General features: G+C 45.6%; 1 protein-coding gene across 1 annotated transcript in view; it reads right to left on the bottom strand.

Annotated features, from left to right (window-relative positions):
• The window catches only part of lars2 (leucyl-tRNA synthetase 2, mitochondrial), a 101,481-nt gene that overhangs the window by 48,552 nt on the left and 33,251 nt on the right, over nt 1-19,678 (bottom strand). Inside the window, exons 8-10 of the mRNA XM_066683995.1 lie at nt 3,493-3,600; nt 2,032-2,191; nt 342-446 (exon numbers count right to left, since the gene is read on the bottom strand). Of these exons, the coding sequence (XP_066540092.1) occupies nt 342-446; nt 2,032-2,191; nt 3,493-3,600 (373 nt within the window). The remainder of the gene's footprint in view (nt 1-341; nt 447-2,031; nt 2,192-3,492; nt 3,601-19,678) is intronic.

The following is a 19,678-nucleotide window of genomic DNA, read 5'->3' as shown; positions in this document are numbered from 1 at the left end:
GGTTTCCTCCGGGTGACTGTCTGTGAGGAGTGTGGTGTGTTCTCCCTGTGTCTACGTGGGTTTCCTCCGGGTCACTGTCTGTGAGGATTGTAGTGTGTTCCCTCTGTGTCTGCGTGGGTTTCCTCCCACAGTCCAAAAACACACGTTGATAGGTGGATTGGCGACTCAAAAGTGTCCGTAGATGTGAGTGAATGTGTGAGTGTGTGTGTTGCCCTGTGAAGGACTGGTGTGCGTTCAGTGATTCCAGGTCGGCTCTGGACCCACCGTGACCCTGAACTGGATAAGCGCTTACAGATAATGAATGAATGAATGAATACTCCTTCCCACAAGTAAGCACTCACCTATCACAGTGTCCAGGTGTCCCTGAAACTCAGTCTTGGCAGAGACGACCACAGGAACCTCTCGTCCGGTGAAGACGTTGAGGGCGGTGACCTCACTGAGGCAGTCTGCAGGCCAGACGTCACATAATGAGAACTAATGGTGAAGTGTTAATAGTGTGTGTTCTCTCCTGATACCTCATTAACTACAACCTCTCCACAGAGCGCAGCGCCACGCGGGACTCCCATTTCAAATCACAGTCAGGTGTGAGTGCTCTCGAGCGACACAGTTACACACACAGCATGGTGAACGCTACACACACACACCCACTCACAAACAATATGGACTACTACAACACTCACTTATCTAACAGGCACAACTTCTTTCGTGGTCCCTTGTCACTTGACTGCAAAGCTTCAGGACTTCAAAATAAGCCATTCACACCAAATAGTGACTCACACTATCACACAATAACATGGAACACACTCATCCACAGACACGGCGCGCACACCCACTAAGGCTGATTTCACACAAGACACGGTGAACGCATCATTCACAACACAGCACCACAACACAGTAACGCATGTGAAGCACTAAAATATGCTTCAGGTCTATTTTTGACGCGTGCCACTCGCAGCTTTCCAACAGTTTCTAAGCAGAAACTGTACAGAAGGCAGTAAATTGGTGAATATAAAATATATAAATAATGAACCTCTCAACAAACAGCTGTATTTTAAAGTGTATCAGCAGACCCTGACCTTGTACAAGAAGAACAACAGCCTGATGTTGCAGCAAGTCAGGGATTTATTATAAAAGGAAATGCAGGGCAAACAGAAACCATTTGTGTGAGTTCCTGTCTGTTTGAGGTCTCAAAACTGGTCATCCCCATTGCCCCAGTGTCTGGTATGCTAGGCTCTCACACGTTCTCTCTCTCTCTACTCATGTCTGAGACATCTTGAGCTTTGTGAGTCAATGAAGAGAATGGCAAGCTTTGAAAAGCAAGAACTGAGATGAGGATATTGCGCTATATCTGCTCCACGGGTGGGAAATACTGACTTACCCCCTGTTCACACCAGAGCCACACTCTCTGACACCACCCACCCTTGACACAACAGGAGCAGCCTTGACACACACGAGAGACTGCTAGCGTGAACACACTGTTAAGTTTGCTTCACTTAAGGTGGAAATGTCTCCAAATTCATGAGAATATGCTACAAAACAAAACAACTCTAGTCACAAATGAGGTTCTGTTGTAATTCGAATTCTGTAATTCTTACAGACGAGTTAAACTTTATCTACATTCAAACAGTCGTTTTTGTTCCTCAAACACACCATTCCACCTTAAAAGGCATGCGGCTTCTGAACTTAAATAAACCAAAGAGAACTGTGTTTCCCCACAATCGAAGACATCCCACTTAAAGCAGGCACCACACAGCACATCATCATCAGCCCTGTGTTCCCAAAGTTCACTAGCATTAGCAAGACACACAAGTGAGAACTGTGTGTCATGAGAGGGAGCCTCAGCCGACCCACTGCTGTTAAAACAAGCCTTTAAGTCTGGCACCATTAAAATACACGCTCACCAAGGGGCCACTCGAACAGTCTGCGCAGTATAAAATGAAGGAGCTCAAGCCTTCCCCTGAGGTCTCTCTCTGTGTACGTGACTACCCTGTTTCATTTGTGTGTGTGTGTGTGTGTGTGTGTCACCCTCACTTTTCCCAGGCTGAAGGGCTCTTAGCAGGGCAGCTCTCACAGGGCTGGAGCCGTGGAGAAGGCGGTGTGAAGGCAGGACAGACACGAATGCTGCTCCATGCACAGCTTCAGGGGAGGACGTGTAGGCAGCCAGCACCTCACCAGTCTCTCTCCCCTCCAGCTGTGACACAGAGACAGGACAAAAAAAAAAAGGCAGGAATATGAGTGAGATTAGCGTTCACACGGAACAGTAGGCTTGCTTGGATTTCACACACGTATATTACAACATCTCATTATAATAAAGTTTAGCCAAAACTGGGTATTGGATGGTAACTTTAAAAACCCCAAGGCCTTTGGGGGGGGGATCCCGCCTCCTTGTCTGAGTATGTCCAATCAGAGTGCTGAATCTGTCTTAGTCTTGCCAACCACATTTCTGAACCCATGATTATGTGTGTGTGCCAACAAAGGGTTAAAATTGGGGGAAAAAAAACAGAATAAAGAGAACAAAGTGGTTTGGGGTAAACAGTGAGTGGCTCATTATCATTTAAAGAAAACAAGTCAGTCGTTCTGCACAGGGCTGTTTAGACGGGGGGGTGGGGACACTGCTGTAGGGTTTGATTCTTGTGGTATTTTGACCAAAGCACCTGTGTTTGTTTTTACCCCGTAAATCAGATGTCAGAGATGGGAATGATGTCACACCCCAGCTGAGCGCGTTACACTTAAACATTCAGAATATAATATTTCCCAGGTTTTCACTGTTAGCTTGTTGCTGGTTAGCATAGTTATCGATACCATTTGATAACAAGTACATTGGGATATTTTACACATCCAACCTGGGCACTAGGCTCAAGACTGGGACACGCTCACGTATTCACTCAATAAAAGCGTAAAATCTATCAACATGTGTTTTTGGACCATAGCAACAACCCGGAGCACCCGGAGGAAACCCACACCGACACAAGGAGAACACTCCACACAGTCTGTTGCCCGGAGCAGTGCTTGAACCCACAACCCCAGGACCCTGGAGGTGTGTCACAGACACATGACCTGTTGTGTTTGTAAATAATGCTCTCAGGCTTTTGCACAGTTCTCTATATTGATGCTAAAAATGAGCAGCTCTAACAGTGCTGCCCTTCTAACGCATCTCTGCATATCCCCAACAGCCGCATACTCAGACACATACACACAGTGTCTTCACTCATTTTCTCTGGAAATGAAATTAAGGGTTCAATAAGCAAGGCTAAGGCTAAGTGAACATATTTCCTCTTATAACAGAGATAACCCTGAGCTGGAGCTGAAGAAACAAAGCCTGATGAAATGCACAAAAATGTCATTAAAATGTTCAGATGTCATTACGCAGATCCATAACCGCCGGCACTAAGGAGCCGAACACTGTCCTGGAAATGAAGAGGGATATGAACAAGAAGCCGAAAGAAAGGCCGCCGTTTCCTCAAAACTAACATCTCTCTGGAGGAGCCTCACCTTCAGCACGTGGTCGAAATAGCAGCCTGAGCATTCTCCGATCCAGTTGGCCTGCATCCCTTTCACACCGTACCACTCAGGGAGATCCGCCAAGGCGTCCAGCAGGGGCTGCAAGACATAAACACACAAACACAAGGCTTACGATGCATTTTAAAAAATGATCACACCCCTAAAACCTCGGATTTGAACGTGAGAAATGGGCCGTGACAAAATGCCAAAGCAAATGTCCACTTCTGCACATAAAGGTCATCAAAGATATGTCTTTAATGGTCCAGAAAGCCTTTTCCTGCCTGCGACGGCGCTGCGCTTTACAGACTTCCAGACAAATCTTGAAAATCACAGATATTCAGCCCCTTTTGGCTTCTTTTCCTAAACAAAATATTATAAAATCTATTTGCATAGATGTACATTTACAAATAGCTGAAAATACACAGGAGGATCTGTGAAGAATAAATTAAATAGACATTTTAAGTCATATTTATTATATATTTTTGCCTGACTACACTTGGGTGATTCTGTTTGTGTTTATTTTTAATAATAGGAACATAATGGTAAATCCTGTTAAAAAAGAAACAAGAAAAACAGCAATAAAAGAGGTTCATTTGGGACCTCCAGCCCACTCCCCGTCTGTCCTCCTTTTAAGCCGGGGGGGGGGAGGGTTGGGGGAGCTCATGAGCTGGCAGATTTGACACACACAAGTCAGTATTTCTACCTCTGGCTAATGTTTAAGTATCACTGGCTATGATACTTTGTTAATAAACAATGCTTCAGACAGCATGGGTTTAATACCCCACGGATCTAAGAAACCAATCTGATCTAACTTGTAGGGCGGAGCTTCTGAGTCACAAGGGAGGGGCAGAGGGGTGGGTGGAGATAGAGGTGGGGACTATTCACCTATTCAAAGATCCACGTGTTTTTAAATCAATTTCTATATCTGAAAATAAATTCTATATGTGAACAGAGATGAGATTTTAGGGGTTTAAAGGAACACTACATAGTATTTTTATGTTACAATTACAGGTTCGAAATCACCGGGATGCTTCACTGAGCTGTAACAGCGAGAACAGAGCCTCTGTCATTGCTACTCTAGGCTCAGCACTGCAGAAACTACACTATGTAACTTCTGGAGGAGGGTAGGAAACCACCCCCTCTCCCCATCGATTTCATTACAGTGCTGTACAACTGAATTACAGTACGGGCAGCCCCAGAACATAAACACCAAATCTTACCTAGCGTTCCTTTAATCAATTAATTGTTTACAATTATAACTTCTGCCTCGTTCCTCAATGTGCAAACGACAGGAAAAGCAGTCAACCACAAGTTCCACCTTACATTAACAGTCCTCCACTCTGTCCTCGTTCTTTAATAAAACACTGGGTACATCAACTTATGCAAAAGGACAACTGCATCACTGTGATTTTTGAGGCAGAGCATTTGGAACTAAAGCTGAAACAAAGACAATCTAGTCAGCAGGGGAAGATTTTTAAGAACCATAAACATCTGAAAGCCCATTGCGGGGCAGTAGTGTGGTTTAACGTAGGACGGTAGTGCGGTTTAACGTAGGACGGCAGTGCGGTTTAACGTAGGACGGTAGCGTGGGGTTTAACGTAGGACGGTAGTGGGGTTTAACGTAGGACGGTAGTGCCGTTTAACGTAGGACGGTAGTGCCGTTTAACGTAGGACGGTAGTGCCGTTTAACGTAGGACGGTAGAGCGGTTTAAAGTAGGATGGTAGAGCGGTTTAAGGTAGGACGCTAGAGCGGTTTAACGTAGGACGGTAGAGATCGACCTACGGAAGTGTGGAGCACCGCCCTCAGGAAGAACCAAAAGTGACGTGACGTCTAATAAGTGTCAGTGGTGTTCACACTGATCTCACAGGGACCCAGATCCAACCGTTTCAGATAATCAGCACCTTGGGTTTAGAGAAGTTTATTAATAATGAGTGAGTGAGAGTGTTTTCCTCATCTGAAAAACGCTAAACTGCACTACCGTCCTTCATTAGACCACACTGCCGTCCTACGTTAAACCGCACTGCTGTCCTACGTTAAACCGCACTACCGCCGCACGTTAAACCGCACTGCCGTCCCACGTTAAACCGCACTGCCGTCCCACGTTAAACCGCACTACCGTCCCACGTTAAACCGCACTACCGCCCCACGTTAAACCGCACTGCCGTCCCATGTTAAACCGCACTGCCGTCCCACGTTAAACCGCACTGCCGTCCCACGTTAAACCGCACTGCCGTCCCACGTTAAACCGCACTACCGTCCCACGTTAAACCGCACTACCGCCCCACGTTAAACCACACTACCGCCCCACGTTAAACCGCTCTACCGCCCCACGTTAAACCGCTCTACCGTCCCACGTTAAATCGCAATACCGTCCTAGGTTAAACCCCTCTACCGTCCTACGTTAAATCACAATACCGTCCTAGGTTAAACCGCACTACCGTCCCACGTTAAACCACACTACCATCCCACGTTAAACCACACTACCGTCCCAAGTTAAACCGCTCTACCGTCCTACGTTAAATCGCAATACCGTCCTACGTTAAATCGCAATACCGTCCTACGTTAAACCGCACTAAAGTCCTACGTTAAACCGCTCTACCGTCCTACGTTAAACGCCACTACCGTCCTACGTTAAACGCCACTACTGTCCTACGTTAAATGCCACTACAGTCCTACGTTAAACGGCTCTACCGTCCTACGTTAAATCGCACTACCGTCCTACGTTAAACCGCACTACCGTCCTACGTTAAACGCCACTTCCGTCCTACGTTAAACGCCACTTCCGTCCTACGTTAAACCGCACTACCGTCCCACGTTAAACTATACTACTGTCCCACATTAACGTAGGACGGTAGAGCGGTTTAACATAGGATGGTAGTGCGGTTTAACGTGGGACGGTAGTGCGGTTTAACGTGGGACGGTAGTGCGGTTTAACGTGGGGCGATAGTGTAGTTTAACATAGGACGGTAGTGCGGTTTAACGTGGGACGGTAGAGTGGTTTAACGTGGGACGGTAGTGCGGTTTAACATAGGACGGTAGTGCGGTTTAACGTGGGATGGTAGTGCGGTGTAACGTGGGATGGTAGTATAATTTAACGTAGGACGGTAGTGCGGTTTAACGTGGGATGGTAGTATAGTTTAACGTAGGACGGTAGTGTGGTTTAACGTGGGGCGGTAGTGTGGTTTAACGTGGGGCGGTAGTGTGGTTTAACGTGGGGCGGTAGTGCGGTTTAACGTGGGGCGGTAGTGCGGTTTAACGTGGGATGGTAGTATAGTTTAACGTAGGACGGTATTGTGGTTTAATGTGGGATGGTAGTGCGGTTTAACGTGGGACGGTAGTATAGTTTAACGTACACGTGGGACGGTTTAACGTAGGACGGTAGTGTGGTTTAACGTAGAATGGTAGTGTGGTTTAACGTGGGACGGTAGTGCGGTTTAACGTAGGACGGTAGTGCGGTTTAACGTAGAACGGTAGTGCGGTTTAACGTGGGACGGTAGTGTGGTTTAACGTGGGACGGTAGTGCGGTTTAACGTGGGACGGTAGTATAGTTTAACGTAAGACGGTAGTGTGGTTTAAAGTGGGACGGTAGTGTGGTTTAACGTAGGACGGTAGTGCGGTTTAATGTGGGACGGTAGTGCGGTTTAACGTGGGATGGTAGTATAGTTTAACGTAGGACGGTAGTGTGGTTTAACGTGGGACGGTAGTGTGGGGTTTAACGTAGGATGGTAGTGTTGTTTAACGTTGGACGGTAGTGTTGTTTAACGTAGGACAGTAGTGTGGTTTAACGTGGGATGTTAGTGCGGTTTAACGTGGGACGGTAGTATAGTTTAACGTAGGACGGTAGTATAGTTTAACGTAGGACGGTAGTGCGGTTTAACGTGGGACGGTAGTATAGTTTAACGTAGGATGGTAGTATAGTTTAACGTAGGACGGTAGTGTGGTTTAACGTGGGGCGGTAGTGCGGTTTAACGTGGGACGGTAGTGCGGTTTAACGTGGGACGGAAGTGGCGTTTAACGTAGGACGGAAGTGGCGTTTAACGTAGGACGGTAGTGCGGTTTAACGTAGGACGGTAGAGCCGTTTAACGTAGGACTGTAGTGGCATTTAACGTAGGACGGTAGTGGCGTTTAACGTAGGACGGTAGTGGCGTTTAACGTAGGACGGTAGAGCGGTTTAACGTAGGACTTTAGTGCGGTTTAACGTAGGACGGTATTGCGATTTAACGTAGGACGGTATTGCGATTTAACGTAGGACGGTAGAGCGGTTTAACGTGGGACGGTAGTGCGATTTAACGTGGGGCGGTAGTGCGATTTAATGTGGGGCGGTAGTCCGGTTTAATGTGGGACGGTAGTATAGTTTAACGTGGGACGGTAGTGCGGTTTAACGTAGGACGGAAGTGGCGTTTAACGTAGGACGGTAGTGCGGTTTAACGTAGGACGGTAGTGCGATTTAACGTAGGACGGTAGAGCCGTTTAACGTAGGACGGTAGTGGCGTTTAACGTAGGACGGTAGTGGCGTTTAACGTAGGACGGTAGTGGCGTTTAACGTAGGACGGTAGTGGCGTTTAACGTAGGACGGTAGTGGCGTTTAACGTAGGACGGTAGTGGCGTTTAACGTAGGACGGTAGTGGCGTTTAACGTAGGACGGTAGAGCGGTTTAACGTAGGACGGTAGAGCGGTTTAACGTAGGACGGTAGAGCGGTTTAACGTAGGACGGTATTGCGATTTAACGTAGGATGGTAGAGTGGTTTAACTTGGGACGGTAGTGTGGTTTAACGTGGGACGGTAGTGCGGTTTAACCTAGGACGGTATTGTGATTTAACGTAGGACGGTAGAGGGGTTTAACCTAGGACGGTATTGCGATTTAACGTGGGACGGTAGAGCGATTTAACGTGGGACGGTAGAGCGATTTAACGTAGGACGGTAGAGCGGTTTAACGTGGGGCGGTAGTGTGGTTTAACGTGGGGCGATAGTGTAGTTTAACATAGGACGGTAGTGCGGTTTAACGTGGGACGGTAGAGTGGTTTAACGTGGGACGGTAGTGCGGTTTAACATAGGACGGTAGTGCGGTTTAACGTGGGATGGTAGTGCGGTGTAACGTGGGATGGTAGTATAATTTAACGTAGGACGGTAGTGCGGTTTAACGTGGGATGGTAGTATAGTTTAACGTAGGACGGTAGTGTGGTTTAACGTGGGGCGGTAGTGTGGTTTAACGTGGGGCGGTAGTGTGGTTTAACGTGGGGCGGTAGTGTGGTTTAACGTGGGGCGGTAGTGCGGTTTAACGTGGGGCGGTAGTGCGGTTTAACGTGGGATGGTAGTATAGTTTAACGTAGGACGGTATTGTGGTTTAATGTGGGATGGTAGTGCGGTTTAACGTGGGACGGTAGTATAGTTTAACGTACACGTGGGACGGTTTAACGTAGGACGGTAGTGTGGTTTAACGTAGAACGGTAGTGTGGTTTAACGTGGGACGGTAGTGCGGTTTAACGTAGGACGGTAGTGCGGTTTAACGTAGAACGGTAGTGTGGTTTAACGTGGGACGGTAGTGTGGTTTAACGTGGGACGGTAGTGCGGTTTAACGTGGGACGGTAGTATAGTTTAACGTAAGACGGTAGTGTGGTTTAAAGTGGGACGGTAGTGTGGTTTAACGTAGGACGGTAGTGCGGTTTAATGTGGGACGGTAGTGCGGTTTAACGTGGGATGGTAGTATAGTTTAACGTAGGACGGTAGTGTGGTTTAACGTGGGACGGTAGTGTGGGGTTTAACGTAGGACGGTAGTGCGGTTTAACGTAGGACGGTAGTGCGATTTAACGTAGGACGGTAGAGCCGTTTAACGTAGGACGGTAGTGGCGTTTAACGTAGGACGGTAGTGGCGTTTAACGTAGGACGGTAGTGGCGTTTAACGTAGGACGGTAGTGGCGTTTAACGTAGGACGGTAGAGCGGTTTAACGTAGGACGGTAGAGCGGTTTAACGTAGGACGGTAGAGCGGTTTAACGTAGGACGGTATTGCGATTTAACGTAGGATGGTAGAGTGGTTTAACTTGGGACGGTAGTGTGGTTTAACGTGGGATGGTAGTGTGGTTTAACGTGGGACGGTAGTGCGGTTTAACCTAGGACGGTATTGTGATTTAACGTAGGACGGTAGAGGGGTTTAACCTAGGACGGTATTGCGATTTAACGTGGGACGGTAGAGCGATTTAACGTAGGACGGTAGAGCGGTTTAACGTGGGGCGGTAGTGTGGTTTAACGTGGGGCGGTAGTGCGGTTTAACGTGGGGCGGTAGTGCGGTTTAACGTGGGACGGCAGTGCGGTTTAACGTGGGGCGGCAGTGCGGTTTAACGTAGGACGGCAGTGCGGTTTAACGTGGGACGGCAGTGCGGTTTAACGTGGGACGGCAGTGCGGTTTAACGTGGGACGGCAGTGCGGTTTAACGTGGGACGGCAGTGCGGTTTAATGTGGGACGGCAGTGCGGTGTAACGTAGGACGGCAGTGTGGTCTAATGAAGGACGGTAGTGCGGTTTAGCGTTTTTCAGATGAGGAAAACACTCTCACTCACTCATTATTAATAAACTTCTCCAAACCCAAGGTGCTGATTATCTGAAACGGTTGGATCTGGGTCCACGTGAGATCAGTGTGAACACCACTGGCACTTATTAGACGTCACGTCACTTTTGGTTCTTCCTGAGGGCGGTGCTCCACACTTCCGTAAGTCGACCTGATTGAAAAACTGAGCCGAATTTTTCACTACGTATACTGTGGAAAAGTGTCCAGGGGTGTGTGTGTGTGTGTGCGCGCGTGTGTGTGTGTGAGAGAGAGAGGGAGAGAGAGAGAGATTCCCTGCGATGGACCAGTGAATGAATTAACAAATGTGACTCATATTCCATAATAAATGCACAGACTGGAGAGGTGCTTTAATGATGTTGATGATATCTACTTACTTCAGAGCTCTGATGTACTACGCGGCCCTTTTAGCTTTTCTCCCAAAGCTGCATTTTGTTTCTTTTGAAGAGCAGCTACAAATGTTTTCCTGTCATTGTGAAGGCATCACAAAGTGATGAAGACAGAAAACACACACTCCCACTTCCTCAGATGCAGACACACCCCTCTGACACAGGAGAAAGAAAAAGACTTCCTGATGAGGTGTAGGAAATGGAGAGCGGTGAAGAAGATCACAGCGGCGTGGGTGAATGACAATGAAGCTATGCATAATAACAACGTGGGGCCAAAAGAGGGGCTCAGCTGGGCAGAGAGAGAGAGAGAGAGAGAGATAGAAAGAATATGAGAAACCAGTTTGATATCTCTCTCCTCACTGTCACTCTCTATTAGCCGGCTGGTCCTGAGGGGTCTGCTCCCCACTGGGAAAGCAAATACAAAATAATTGCCAGGACCCTAAGGCCACCCCTGGCCTCAACTCTTTCTCATTAATGGGGACGGGGGACTGACCAGCAGGGGGAAGGAGAGAGAGAGAGAGAGAGAGAGAGAGAGAGAGAGAGAGAAAGAGCGAGAGAGAAAGAGAGCGAGAGAGCAAGAGAGAGAGAGAGAGCAAGAGAGAGAGAGAGCGAGAGAATGAGAGAGAGAGAGAGCGAGAGAGAGAGAGAGAGAAAGAGAGCGAGAGAGCAAGAGAGAGAGAGAGCAAGAGAGAGAGAGAGAGCAAGAGAGAGAGCGAGAGAATGAGAGAGAGAGAGAGTGAGAGAGCGAGAGAGAGAGAGAGAGAGAGAGAGAGAGAGAGAGCGAGAGAGAGAGAGCGAGAGAGTGAGAGAAAGAGAGCGAAAGAGCAAGAGTGAGAGAAAGAGAGCGAGCAAGAGAGAGAGAGAGCGAGAGAGAGAGCGAGAGAGCAAGAGAGAGAGAGAGAGAGAGAGAGAGAGCGAGAGCAAGAGAGAGAGCAAGAGAGAGAGAGAGCAAGAGAGAGAGAGAGAGAGAGAGAGAGAGAGAGAAAGAGCAGAACCTTAGCAGAAAAGTGTCTACAGTTTTCATTATAGTTTCTGTTGTTTACCTCAAGGAGCCGCCGGGTCAGGACCCCTGGGGGACCCAAACAGACACAAAAGTCTGCTGGACATTTCCCTCTGTTCCTCTTGCAGTTTCAACCCTCACCATAACAACAATACCTCCAACTGAGATCTAACTCTAACAGTGTCCAGTGATAGTACTATGTACACATCAAACAATCAGAAATGTTACTGTTCGGTTTCATCACTGTAGGAATTAAGACAAAACACTTTGACCGGGGTTCCCAAAACTTAGATAGAAAACAGAATTTAAGAGACATCCCATCATCCCATCAGCAGAAAAACTGGGATAAATCTCTGAAATCACCCTCTCAGCTTCCGCAGCTTCTCCTGAGTCACAGCCGAGAGCTGCCAAACCGTCACAACAACACTCCGTCAGCCAACACCAGGCTAAAGCAATGATTCAGTGGAGGGAAAAAATCACATTCCACCACTTAAATATATGATTATGTAAATGTTCCTCACCAAGACATCTTTGGTGTCCTAGTCCAGAAAAACTACTCCTAGCAACCTACATATAACTGAAGCTTAAAATATGCAATGTTCAATGACACACACACACACACACACACACACACACACAGTGAAACAAGACCCCCAGTCAGTTCTTTGTAAGCTGCCCAAGTCATTCGGATTCTATTCTGCTTCTGTGGAGACTTCAGTATTGTCCCACCCCCTCGTCTGAGTCTCCAATCATAGCACAGGACCCGCCTTTATGTGAGAGTGCAAAGACAAGGTTAAACCAAGCAAAATAAACCCAACAAGCAGAGAGTGCGGAGAATGAGGACGGAGAAAAAAATAACCCAGTGAAGATGTGTTGTACATAATGTGTACCGCGGGATTTAAAAATCGTGATGTGTCTGGTGTTCTGCTGTTCTGTGTCTCACTAAGTACCAGGCCAAAGAATTCAGTCATGGGTATCTAAGGGAGCCAGATGAAGGGGCCGCTGTAGGAGCTCTCTGACTGGTGATGTCACACTCTGTAAACATTTTGGGGCGGCACATTGCAGGGGACTGATTTATGTTCTTTAAAGGCTAAGCACCACTTAATGGACCTCCATGAATATTTCACATTATTGTAGTTCCTGACATATATAAGTATGAATTAAAATGAAGATAGCAGCTTAATTTGCTTTAAAACTGACAATTTTATTAAATTGACGGAAAAACCCGAGTTCGCTACGGAAATTCTTGAACGCGACCGTGACGTCACTGGTGGACAACAGCTGAACAACACCGCGGTAAAACACCGTTATGACTGACTGTTATGACAGTATCTAGCTAAATAACCAACATTATTCATGACAATAGCCTAGCAATAAGCTAAACTCAAATTTAGAGGCACCGTTATTCTTGTAAATGTGATCGAAGTCGAACTCGAATTCATCCGACACTATAAACCTCCGTAATGCAGCTACGTAGCCGAGTATAATCTGAGCCACCGAGTTTAGCGAGTCAAGCTAACGCTAACTAACACCAACTAAAACAGGCGAAGTGAGTGTCCTTACCCTGTTTACCTCCATGTTACAGAGGCTCTTGAACACCTTTCGTTGGTGTCCTTACATGCCCATATTGTTGGAAAAGCGCCAGTGAAATGAGCTACAGATAACGGAGTGAGCGGATGGTCCTTTCCAAAGTGCCCGTTTAAAGTTGACAAATTTAGTCCATTTTCTGGATATTTTGGGATCTTTGGGTCATTTGTTCACAGATGTCCCACTGTACATTGAATGATTGCAGCCAAAAAAAACACTCCTTTTCGTCATTTTGCATTAAATTAAGTGCAGTTTTTGTTGTCCACCATCTACGTCGCAGGCAAGACGCCTATAAGAGTTTCCCAACACCGTTGGGGGGGGGGGGGGGGGGACCAACGGTCTTTTAAACCTTATTCCTTCAATTAGTAAGAAATAACATGTTTTCTGACTATCAATAAACACAAGTTAGGAACTCAAATCCCACTGTATTTATTTGTTTGACACTTTCATAGAGCTGCTGCTTAGCCTTTAAATGTGTTATTCAAATAAAACTGACATATTTATTTACAAGCCCAGTAGCTTGTAACCGCGGTTGTGATCTTAGTGTCGAGTTTGGTTTAAAAGGAGAGAGGAAGGATGCTGAAATAATACAAAGAAACTCAAAAGATCCTTCACTTGATTTATTTGCTGAAAGATGAGGTTTTATCCTGTAAATGTGTGTGATTTGAGACTCAGTTAAATAGAACACGGTCTGTGCTGTGCCATTTAGATTAAACTCACTTATTGAAGCCTAGGTAGCCCACTACGCTTATAAACCGTGCTAGAATTTAGCTTATTTTCTGACTTTTTAGCTCCTCCAGCACCAGTCTTTCACTCGGACTCAAGTTTTTATCGTCAACAAGTGTGTCATCGTGTACTGTTGGGAAGTGCTAAACTGCACAATATGAGACTCAGCACAGACTGAAAAATAGTGGATACCACGCATCCTTATTCGCTCCCCACTGCTGTGTGCTTGGGGCGGAGTGAACAGTGGCTCATTGTCATATGAAGGAAACTGGCCATTCTGAACAGGGCTGTTTAGACATTAGGAGAACGCTGTTGTGTTTGACCCCTGTGGTATTTTGACCTAAGCATGTCACAGACAAAGGGGAAAAAATGTCCACTTTCAAGGGACACTTGGGTTAAAACTAAATACGTAACTATTGTTAGATCCAGATTGTTCTGAAACACAGTTGACTGGTTGTCTCCATGCAGAGAGCCAACCGTGGCCTACAGAGGTATAATGCCACTGTGTACTGACCTGTGGGGTTTGTGAATCAACCAGAACCAGAACCAGAACATGACTAATCTATACATCTAATAGACCCCCAGTTTCGACAGGTATCCACCGTTCTAATGTCCATGGAAAAGCACAGAAACATATTAAATAAAATGAGACACTCCAGGGCAGCTGCATTAATCCCAGATTACCACAGGCTTAGGGAGTTTAAAGTCCCCCAGAGTTGGATGTTGGAGCAGTAAAACTGCGCTCTTTAGAGATATAACTGCATTAAACATCCATCTATTTCCTATAGTGTAGCTCCAGCACTGAAGTAAAGAAGCAGACCTGAGACTCCAAGCCTTAGTTAAATTAAGGGTGAGGGGAAAAAAGATTCTATTTTTCAAAAACGATTTTAACAACATCAGACTTAGGACAGGCTTTTTCATCCTCGGAAAGAAAGCATCCACACTTTCTCATAAGACAGGCTTTAACAGAGATGTACAGTGTCTCTCAAAGTGTGTCCATGGAAACACGCACTGCTATGAACCTCTCCGTGGACAATGTGAAACTAGTGAGGAGTGAGGCAGGGAAGAGGGGTTTATCTACGTGCGTCAGACGGAGGGGAATCTGCATGATTTATATAAGAGTAATGGATGTGCATCAAACGGTGCGCATGAAGTGATGAAGTTGAAGAAGAGCAACACTTGTGTTTACAGTCTGAGAGTGGCTGGGTTTCAGAGACGGAGAGAGAGGGGACTGATTCACGGCTTTCACAGATCATGAAGCTGCCAATAAAGCAGCAAGGATCCCAGCAAATACAAGTCAGGACATCCATCTTTGGTTTCGCAAATCAACACTAATGTCAGTGCAAACTATTACTTTCTCAAGGACTTATATTTAAACTGGCACTTCACCTTTCCTGGTGGAGAGAAGAAGGTGCGCACACACACACACACACACACACACCCACATACTCCAATTAGATAGGTTCAATAATGAGTGCTCAGTCTGGCCCATTAGGTGAGTAATGATACTCTCCTGCTCTCTCTATCCTCCTGCACATAACTGTACATACACACACACACACACACACACACACACACACACACACACACACACCACCACTGTGCAAATGATAGCCTCTGTAGATCACAGGATCACACTGGCCCACATTGTCATCTCAAACATCTGCCAGAGAGACAACAGACAGAGATACAACAGCACACCATCAAAGTCTTAGCTTCTGAAAAGATGCAAAGGAAACAGTAGAAAGTACTGGGTCCCACTCAAACAGCTTCAGAGAGCTCTAAAGAAGCTGACTGCCCAGAACATGACAAAAGCAAAAAAAATACGTTCCCCAAGTCCTCCAACCAAAAAGTGTAGCTGGATGATACTGATCCAGAGGTGCAGCGTTAAACACAGCTCATTGTTTATTCTATTTCTAGTCGAAAAAGACATTAATGTTAAGAATGAGACCTGCTTTCCATTTTGCAATGAAATCTGTAAATGATGTTCTCCCACTGATGTTGGTCTCTTTTTTCTGTTTTGTACAAAAATCCCAAACGTTTTCGGCACAGGGGAAAATAATAAAGAAAGCTATTTTGCAGCACTGAAAGTTAATCTGCTCAAACAAACAACAAACACTAATATTAATAAGAAGTAAGAATTCATCACACAACACGTCTACTACTTTTTGAAAAATAAATCCTTTTACTGTATTTCTGTTTTAGTTTTTATTGTATTTATATATAATTTTATACAAGGTTAATGAGGACATCAATTATTTTAAATTCATTCAATCATTCATTATCTGTAAGCGCTTATTCAGTTTAGGGTCACGGTCAGAGTCTACCCAGAATCACTGGGCACAAGGTGGGAACACACCCTGGAGCGGGCGCCAGTTCTTCACAGGACAACACACACACTCAAACCTACGGACACTTTTGAGTCACCAATCCACCTACCAACGTGTGTTTTTGGACTGTGTGAGGAAAGCAGAGCACCCGGAGGAAACCCATGCAGACACAGGGAGAACACACCACACTCCTCATAGACAGTCACCCGGAGGAAACCCACGCAGACACAGGGAGAACACACCACACTCCTCACAGACAGTCACCCGGAGGAAACCCACACTGACACAGGGAGAACACACCAAACTCCTCACAGACAGTGACCCGGAGGAAACCCACACTGACACAGGGAGAACACACCACACTCCTCACAGACAATCACCCGGAGGAAACCCACGCAGACACAGGGAGAACACACCACACTCCTCACAGACAGTCACCCGGAGGAAACCCACACTGACACAGGGAGAACACACCACACTCCTCACAGACAGTCACCCGGAGGAAACCCACACTGACACAGGGAGAACACACCAAACTCCTCACAGACAGTCACCCTGGAGCTGTGTGACTGCGACGCTACCTGCTGCTTCACCATGCCACCCATTATTTATTTTTTTTATAAATAATAAAGCTTATTTCACACCAGACATGGTAAAATGCTGCTATATTAATCAGTGTAGCCTTTCACAAGGGCTGTGTGCATCACGTGGCACAGTGGCGGTAACAGGCATGTGATGCACAAAAATATGCTTTGGGTCTATTTTTGACACATACTGCATGCAGCAATCTAGCATTTTCTGTGCAGAAATTGTAGCAGCATTTCAAGAATGCAAACACTGACCTTATACAAGTAATAAAGACTTTTATAGATGGTATTTTTATGGGAAAATGATTAGGGAAACAGAAACCGCTTTCGCCTTATGATGCATGTGTGGCGTCTAGCGCGAAATAACAAGCGTCACGGGATGGTTCTGTCGCTCCTTGCTGCACAGCTTCTGGTGTCAAATCAGCTTAAGACTTTGGCAGAGTAATGCAAATAAAAGTTTGGAGAGTGAGTTGTTCCTAGGGACACCAGAAAGCTGCAGATCTTGGTAGATTTGTAGAACACCCGTTTGTAGCCTTCTTACAGTGGTGCTTGAATATCTCTGAAGGGACACCTGAAGGTTTACCTGAAGGGACAGATTTGTTTCTACCAGGTAGGGCTCAGCTACCCGTCTTAAATAAGGGCCTTATTGAATTTGAACTCACTCTGGACCCTTTCACATTATGTTACCAAGTTTGGAGGTTGAAAGCAAGCACATGCATTCGTCCTCTGAGAAATGCGAAGCCAACCACAGCACCTTTTTAAACAGCTACTTCCATGATGCACAAGGCAGTTCAACACACTTGCAGGAGAATCCTAACAGCCCCTTATACATTGTAAAACACTATGAAATTTCCTCTCTCCCACTTATCATTGAGAGGCCCTTGTGTTTCATTTAAGTGTTTAAAGGAATACTAGGTAGTATTTTTACTTTAAAATTACAGCTTAAAAGTCATTGTGATGATTCACTGACCTATAATAGGAGAATAGAGTCTCTAACTTGCTACCCCTGGCTCTGTGCTATGTAACATTTGGAGGAGGGTAGGAAAGTACTCTTCACACCATCACCCTCGCCCTTGATTTCTGGACAGTGCTGTAAAATTGAATTATATTTTGCAACTATAGGGGGAGCCCCAGAGCAAAAATGTAAAATCTGTCAATGCAAATATCAGCAGGATATTCTTTCCTGTAAAGTACGAACAGAAAACTGTAGTTCCTGTCTATGGGACATTCTTGCCATAACTTTACCAGCTGCAATCAGGAGGCGACTTCCAGCCAAACAGAGCACCTGTGTCGCTCCCCACAGATGGACTGAGCTAGAGCTGGAGAGACTGAGTCACTTCAGCTGGGCACAGCAGGAGTGCCATGGTGAGCCCTCATCAATCAGGCCCAGCCGGGCAGTGCTGCTGAGAGAACAGCCAGTCTGTATGAGGCACCGAGACTGTGATTATCAGAACAAGTGCAGCCTGCCAGTACTTCGGCTGATTGGCATTAGGCAAGTCCCTGTGCTCTGTCTCTCCACTGGTCAACTTGAGCACAGCCTCTTCAGGCACATCTAAAGGCCTAATGTCCACTTCCAAACAGTCCTGACCAATGACTTGGCAAAAACAAAATGGCCTGTTAAATCCATTGGTTGCAGTCACATGATGTTTTGGTGTGGATGCCATATTGGGGACTGACTCTCAGCATGGCAATAATGTAAAAAGTTGGGAAAGATGGATACATTGCATCTCCCTTTGCTGGAGAGAGTCTTATAACAAACAATGTCCCACAATGTTGCATAACGAGCAGAAAATGTCTGTTATCCTCTGTTAGCCTTATTAGCATTTTCATCATAGGATCTAATGGAAAACTGTTAGCACGTTAGACACCAGTGCATTTCTCCGCTCTGAATCTGAGTGAGTCATTCATATGCAGATCATAGACAAGCTTCATTAATCGTGTTATTTCACTCATGGTTTTAGTGAGTAAGAGACTACAAGCACAAAGCCGTATATTCTTTTATCTCATTTTTTTCCTTGTTTACAGATAATAATCTGATCCCGTTGTCCCTGAGCTCTGGGGGTTGAACAGATTTTTAGAGGATAATGTTTTATCGCAGCTGTCTGTTTATATTATTCCTCTGGTTTGGCTTAAAATTTAATAAACTACTATTCCTTGTTTGAAAATATGAGTGATCCATCATGTTTTGGCATGGCAGCAAAGTCAAGGCCAAATCCCAAATGTCTCTCTACACCCTCTGTTGGGCACAGTGTAAAATAACAGTTTCTGCACTTTATATAGTGTGCTATATATTGAAAACCAATTGTAGTCTATTAAATTAAATATTTCCCTGTCGAATTACCATCTAATTAATGTCTGGCTGCATTGGTTTTAATCTGATTACCTGTGATGTGCACTATATAGGAACATGGTGCTATTTTGGACACAGCCCAAGCTCCTCTACTGACTGAAACATACAAAAAGCTTTTTTTTTTCATCTTCAAAGAAATTGTGATGCTTCACTGACCTATAACAGAAAGCCTCTGTTATTATTGCTCTGGGCTCAGCACTGCTAAAACTGCACTATGTAACTTTTATAGGAGGGTAGGAGACCCAACTGTAGGGCAGATCTACACATTTTGCTGTCAGATAAGCTTCTGAAGTCCTGAACAGAGAGAGATAGTGCTCAGCTGCATCTACCTAGACACCACAGGGCATTTTTAAAAACCATTTTGTTACCATTCAAAGCAATTAAACAATGAATGTATTACAACAGATATTTGATATAATTCTATTCAATAAATAAGGGATGATGTTGTTTTAAAACCAGCATTTCTCAAAAACACAAGTGTATCCTGTTTTTACTCAGTAACATTTGTCATTCCCATTTCTCAACTGCTCTGAGTTGAATTTCATTCTACTGGTTTAGTGACAGCGCAGTGGCTGCTCTGCTGAAGCTCACACCTTTCACTCTCCAGCATTTTATTTCATGACAAACTACAAAGAGGTCACGGCGAG

The sequence above is a fragment of the Hoplias malabaricus genome, chromosome 10, assembly GCF_029633855.1.
Source record: "Hoplias malabaricus isolate fHopMal1 chromosome 10, fHopMal1.hap1, whole genome shotgun sequence".
Classification (NCBI taxonomy): domain Eukaryota; kingdom Metazoa; phylum Chordata; class Actinopteri; order Characiformes; family Erythrinidae; genus Hoplias; species Hoplias malabaricus.
Note: the sequence above shows the minus strand (reverse complement) of the source record. Positions and strands in the feature narration are given on the sequence as shown.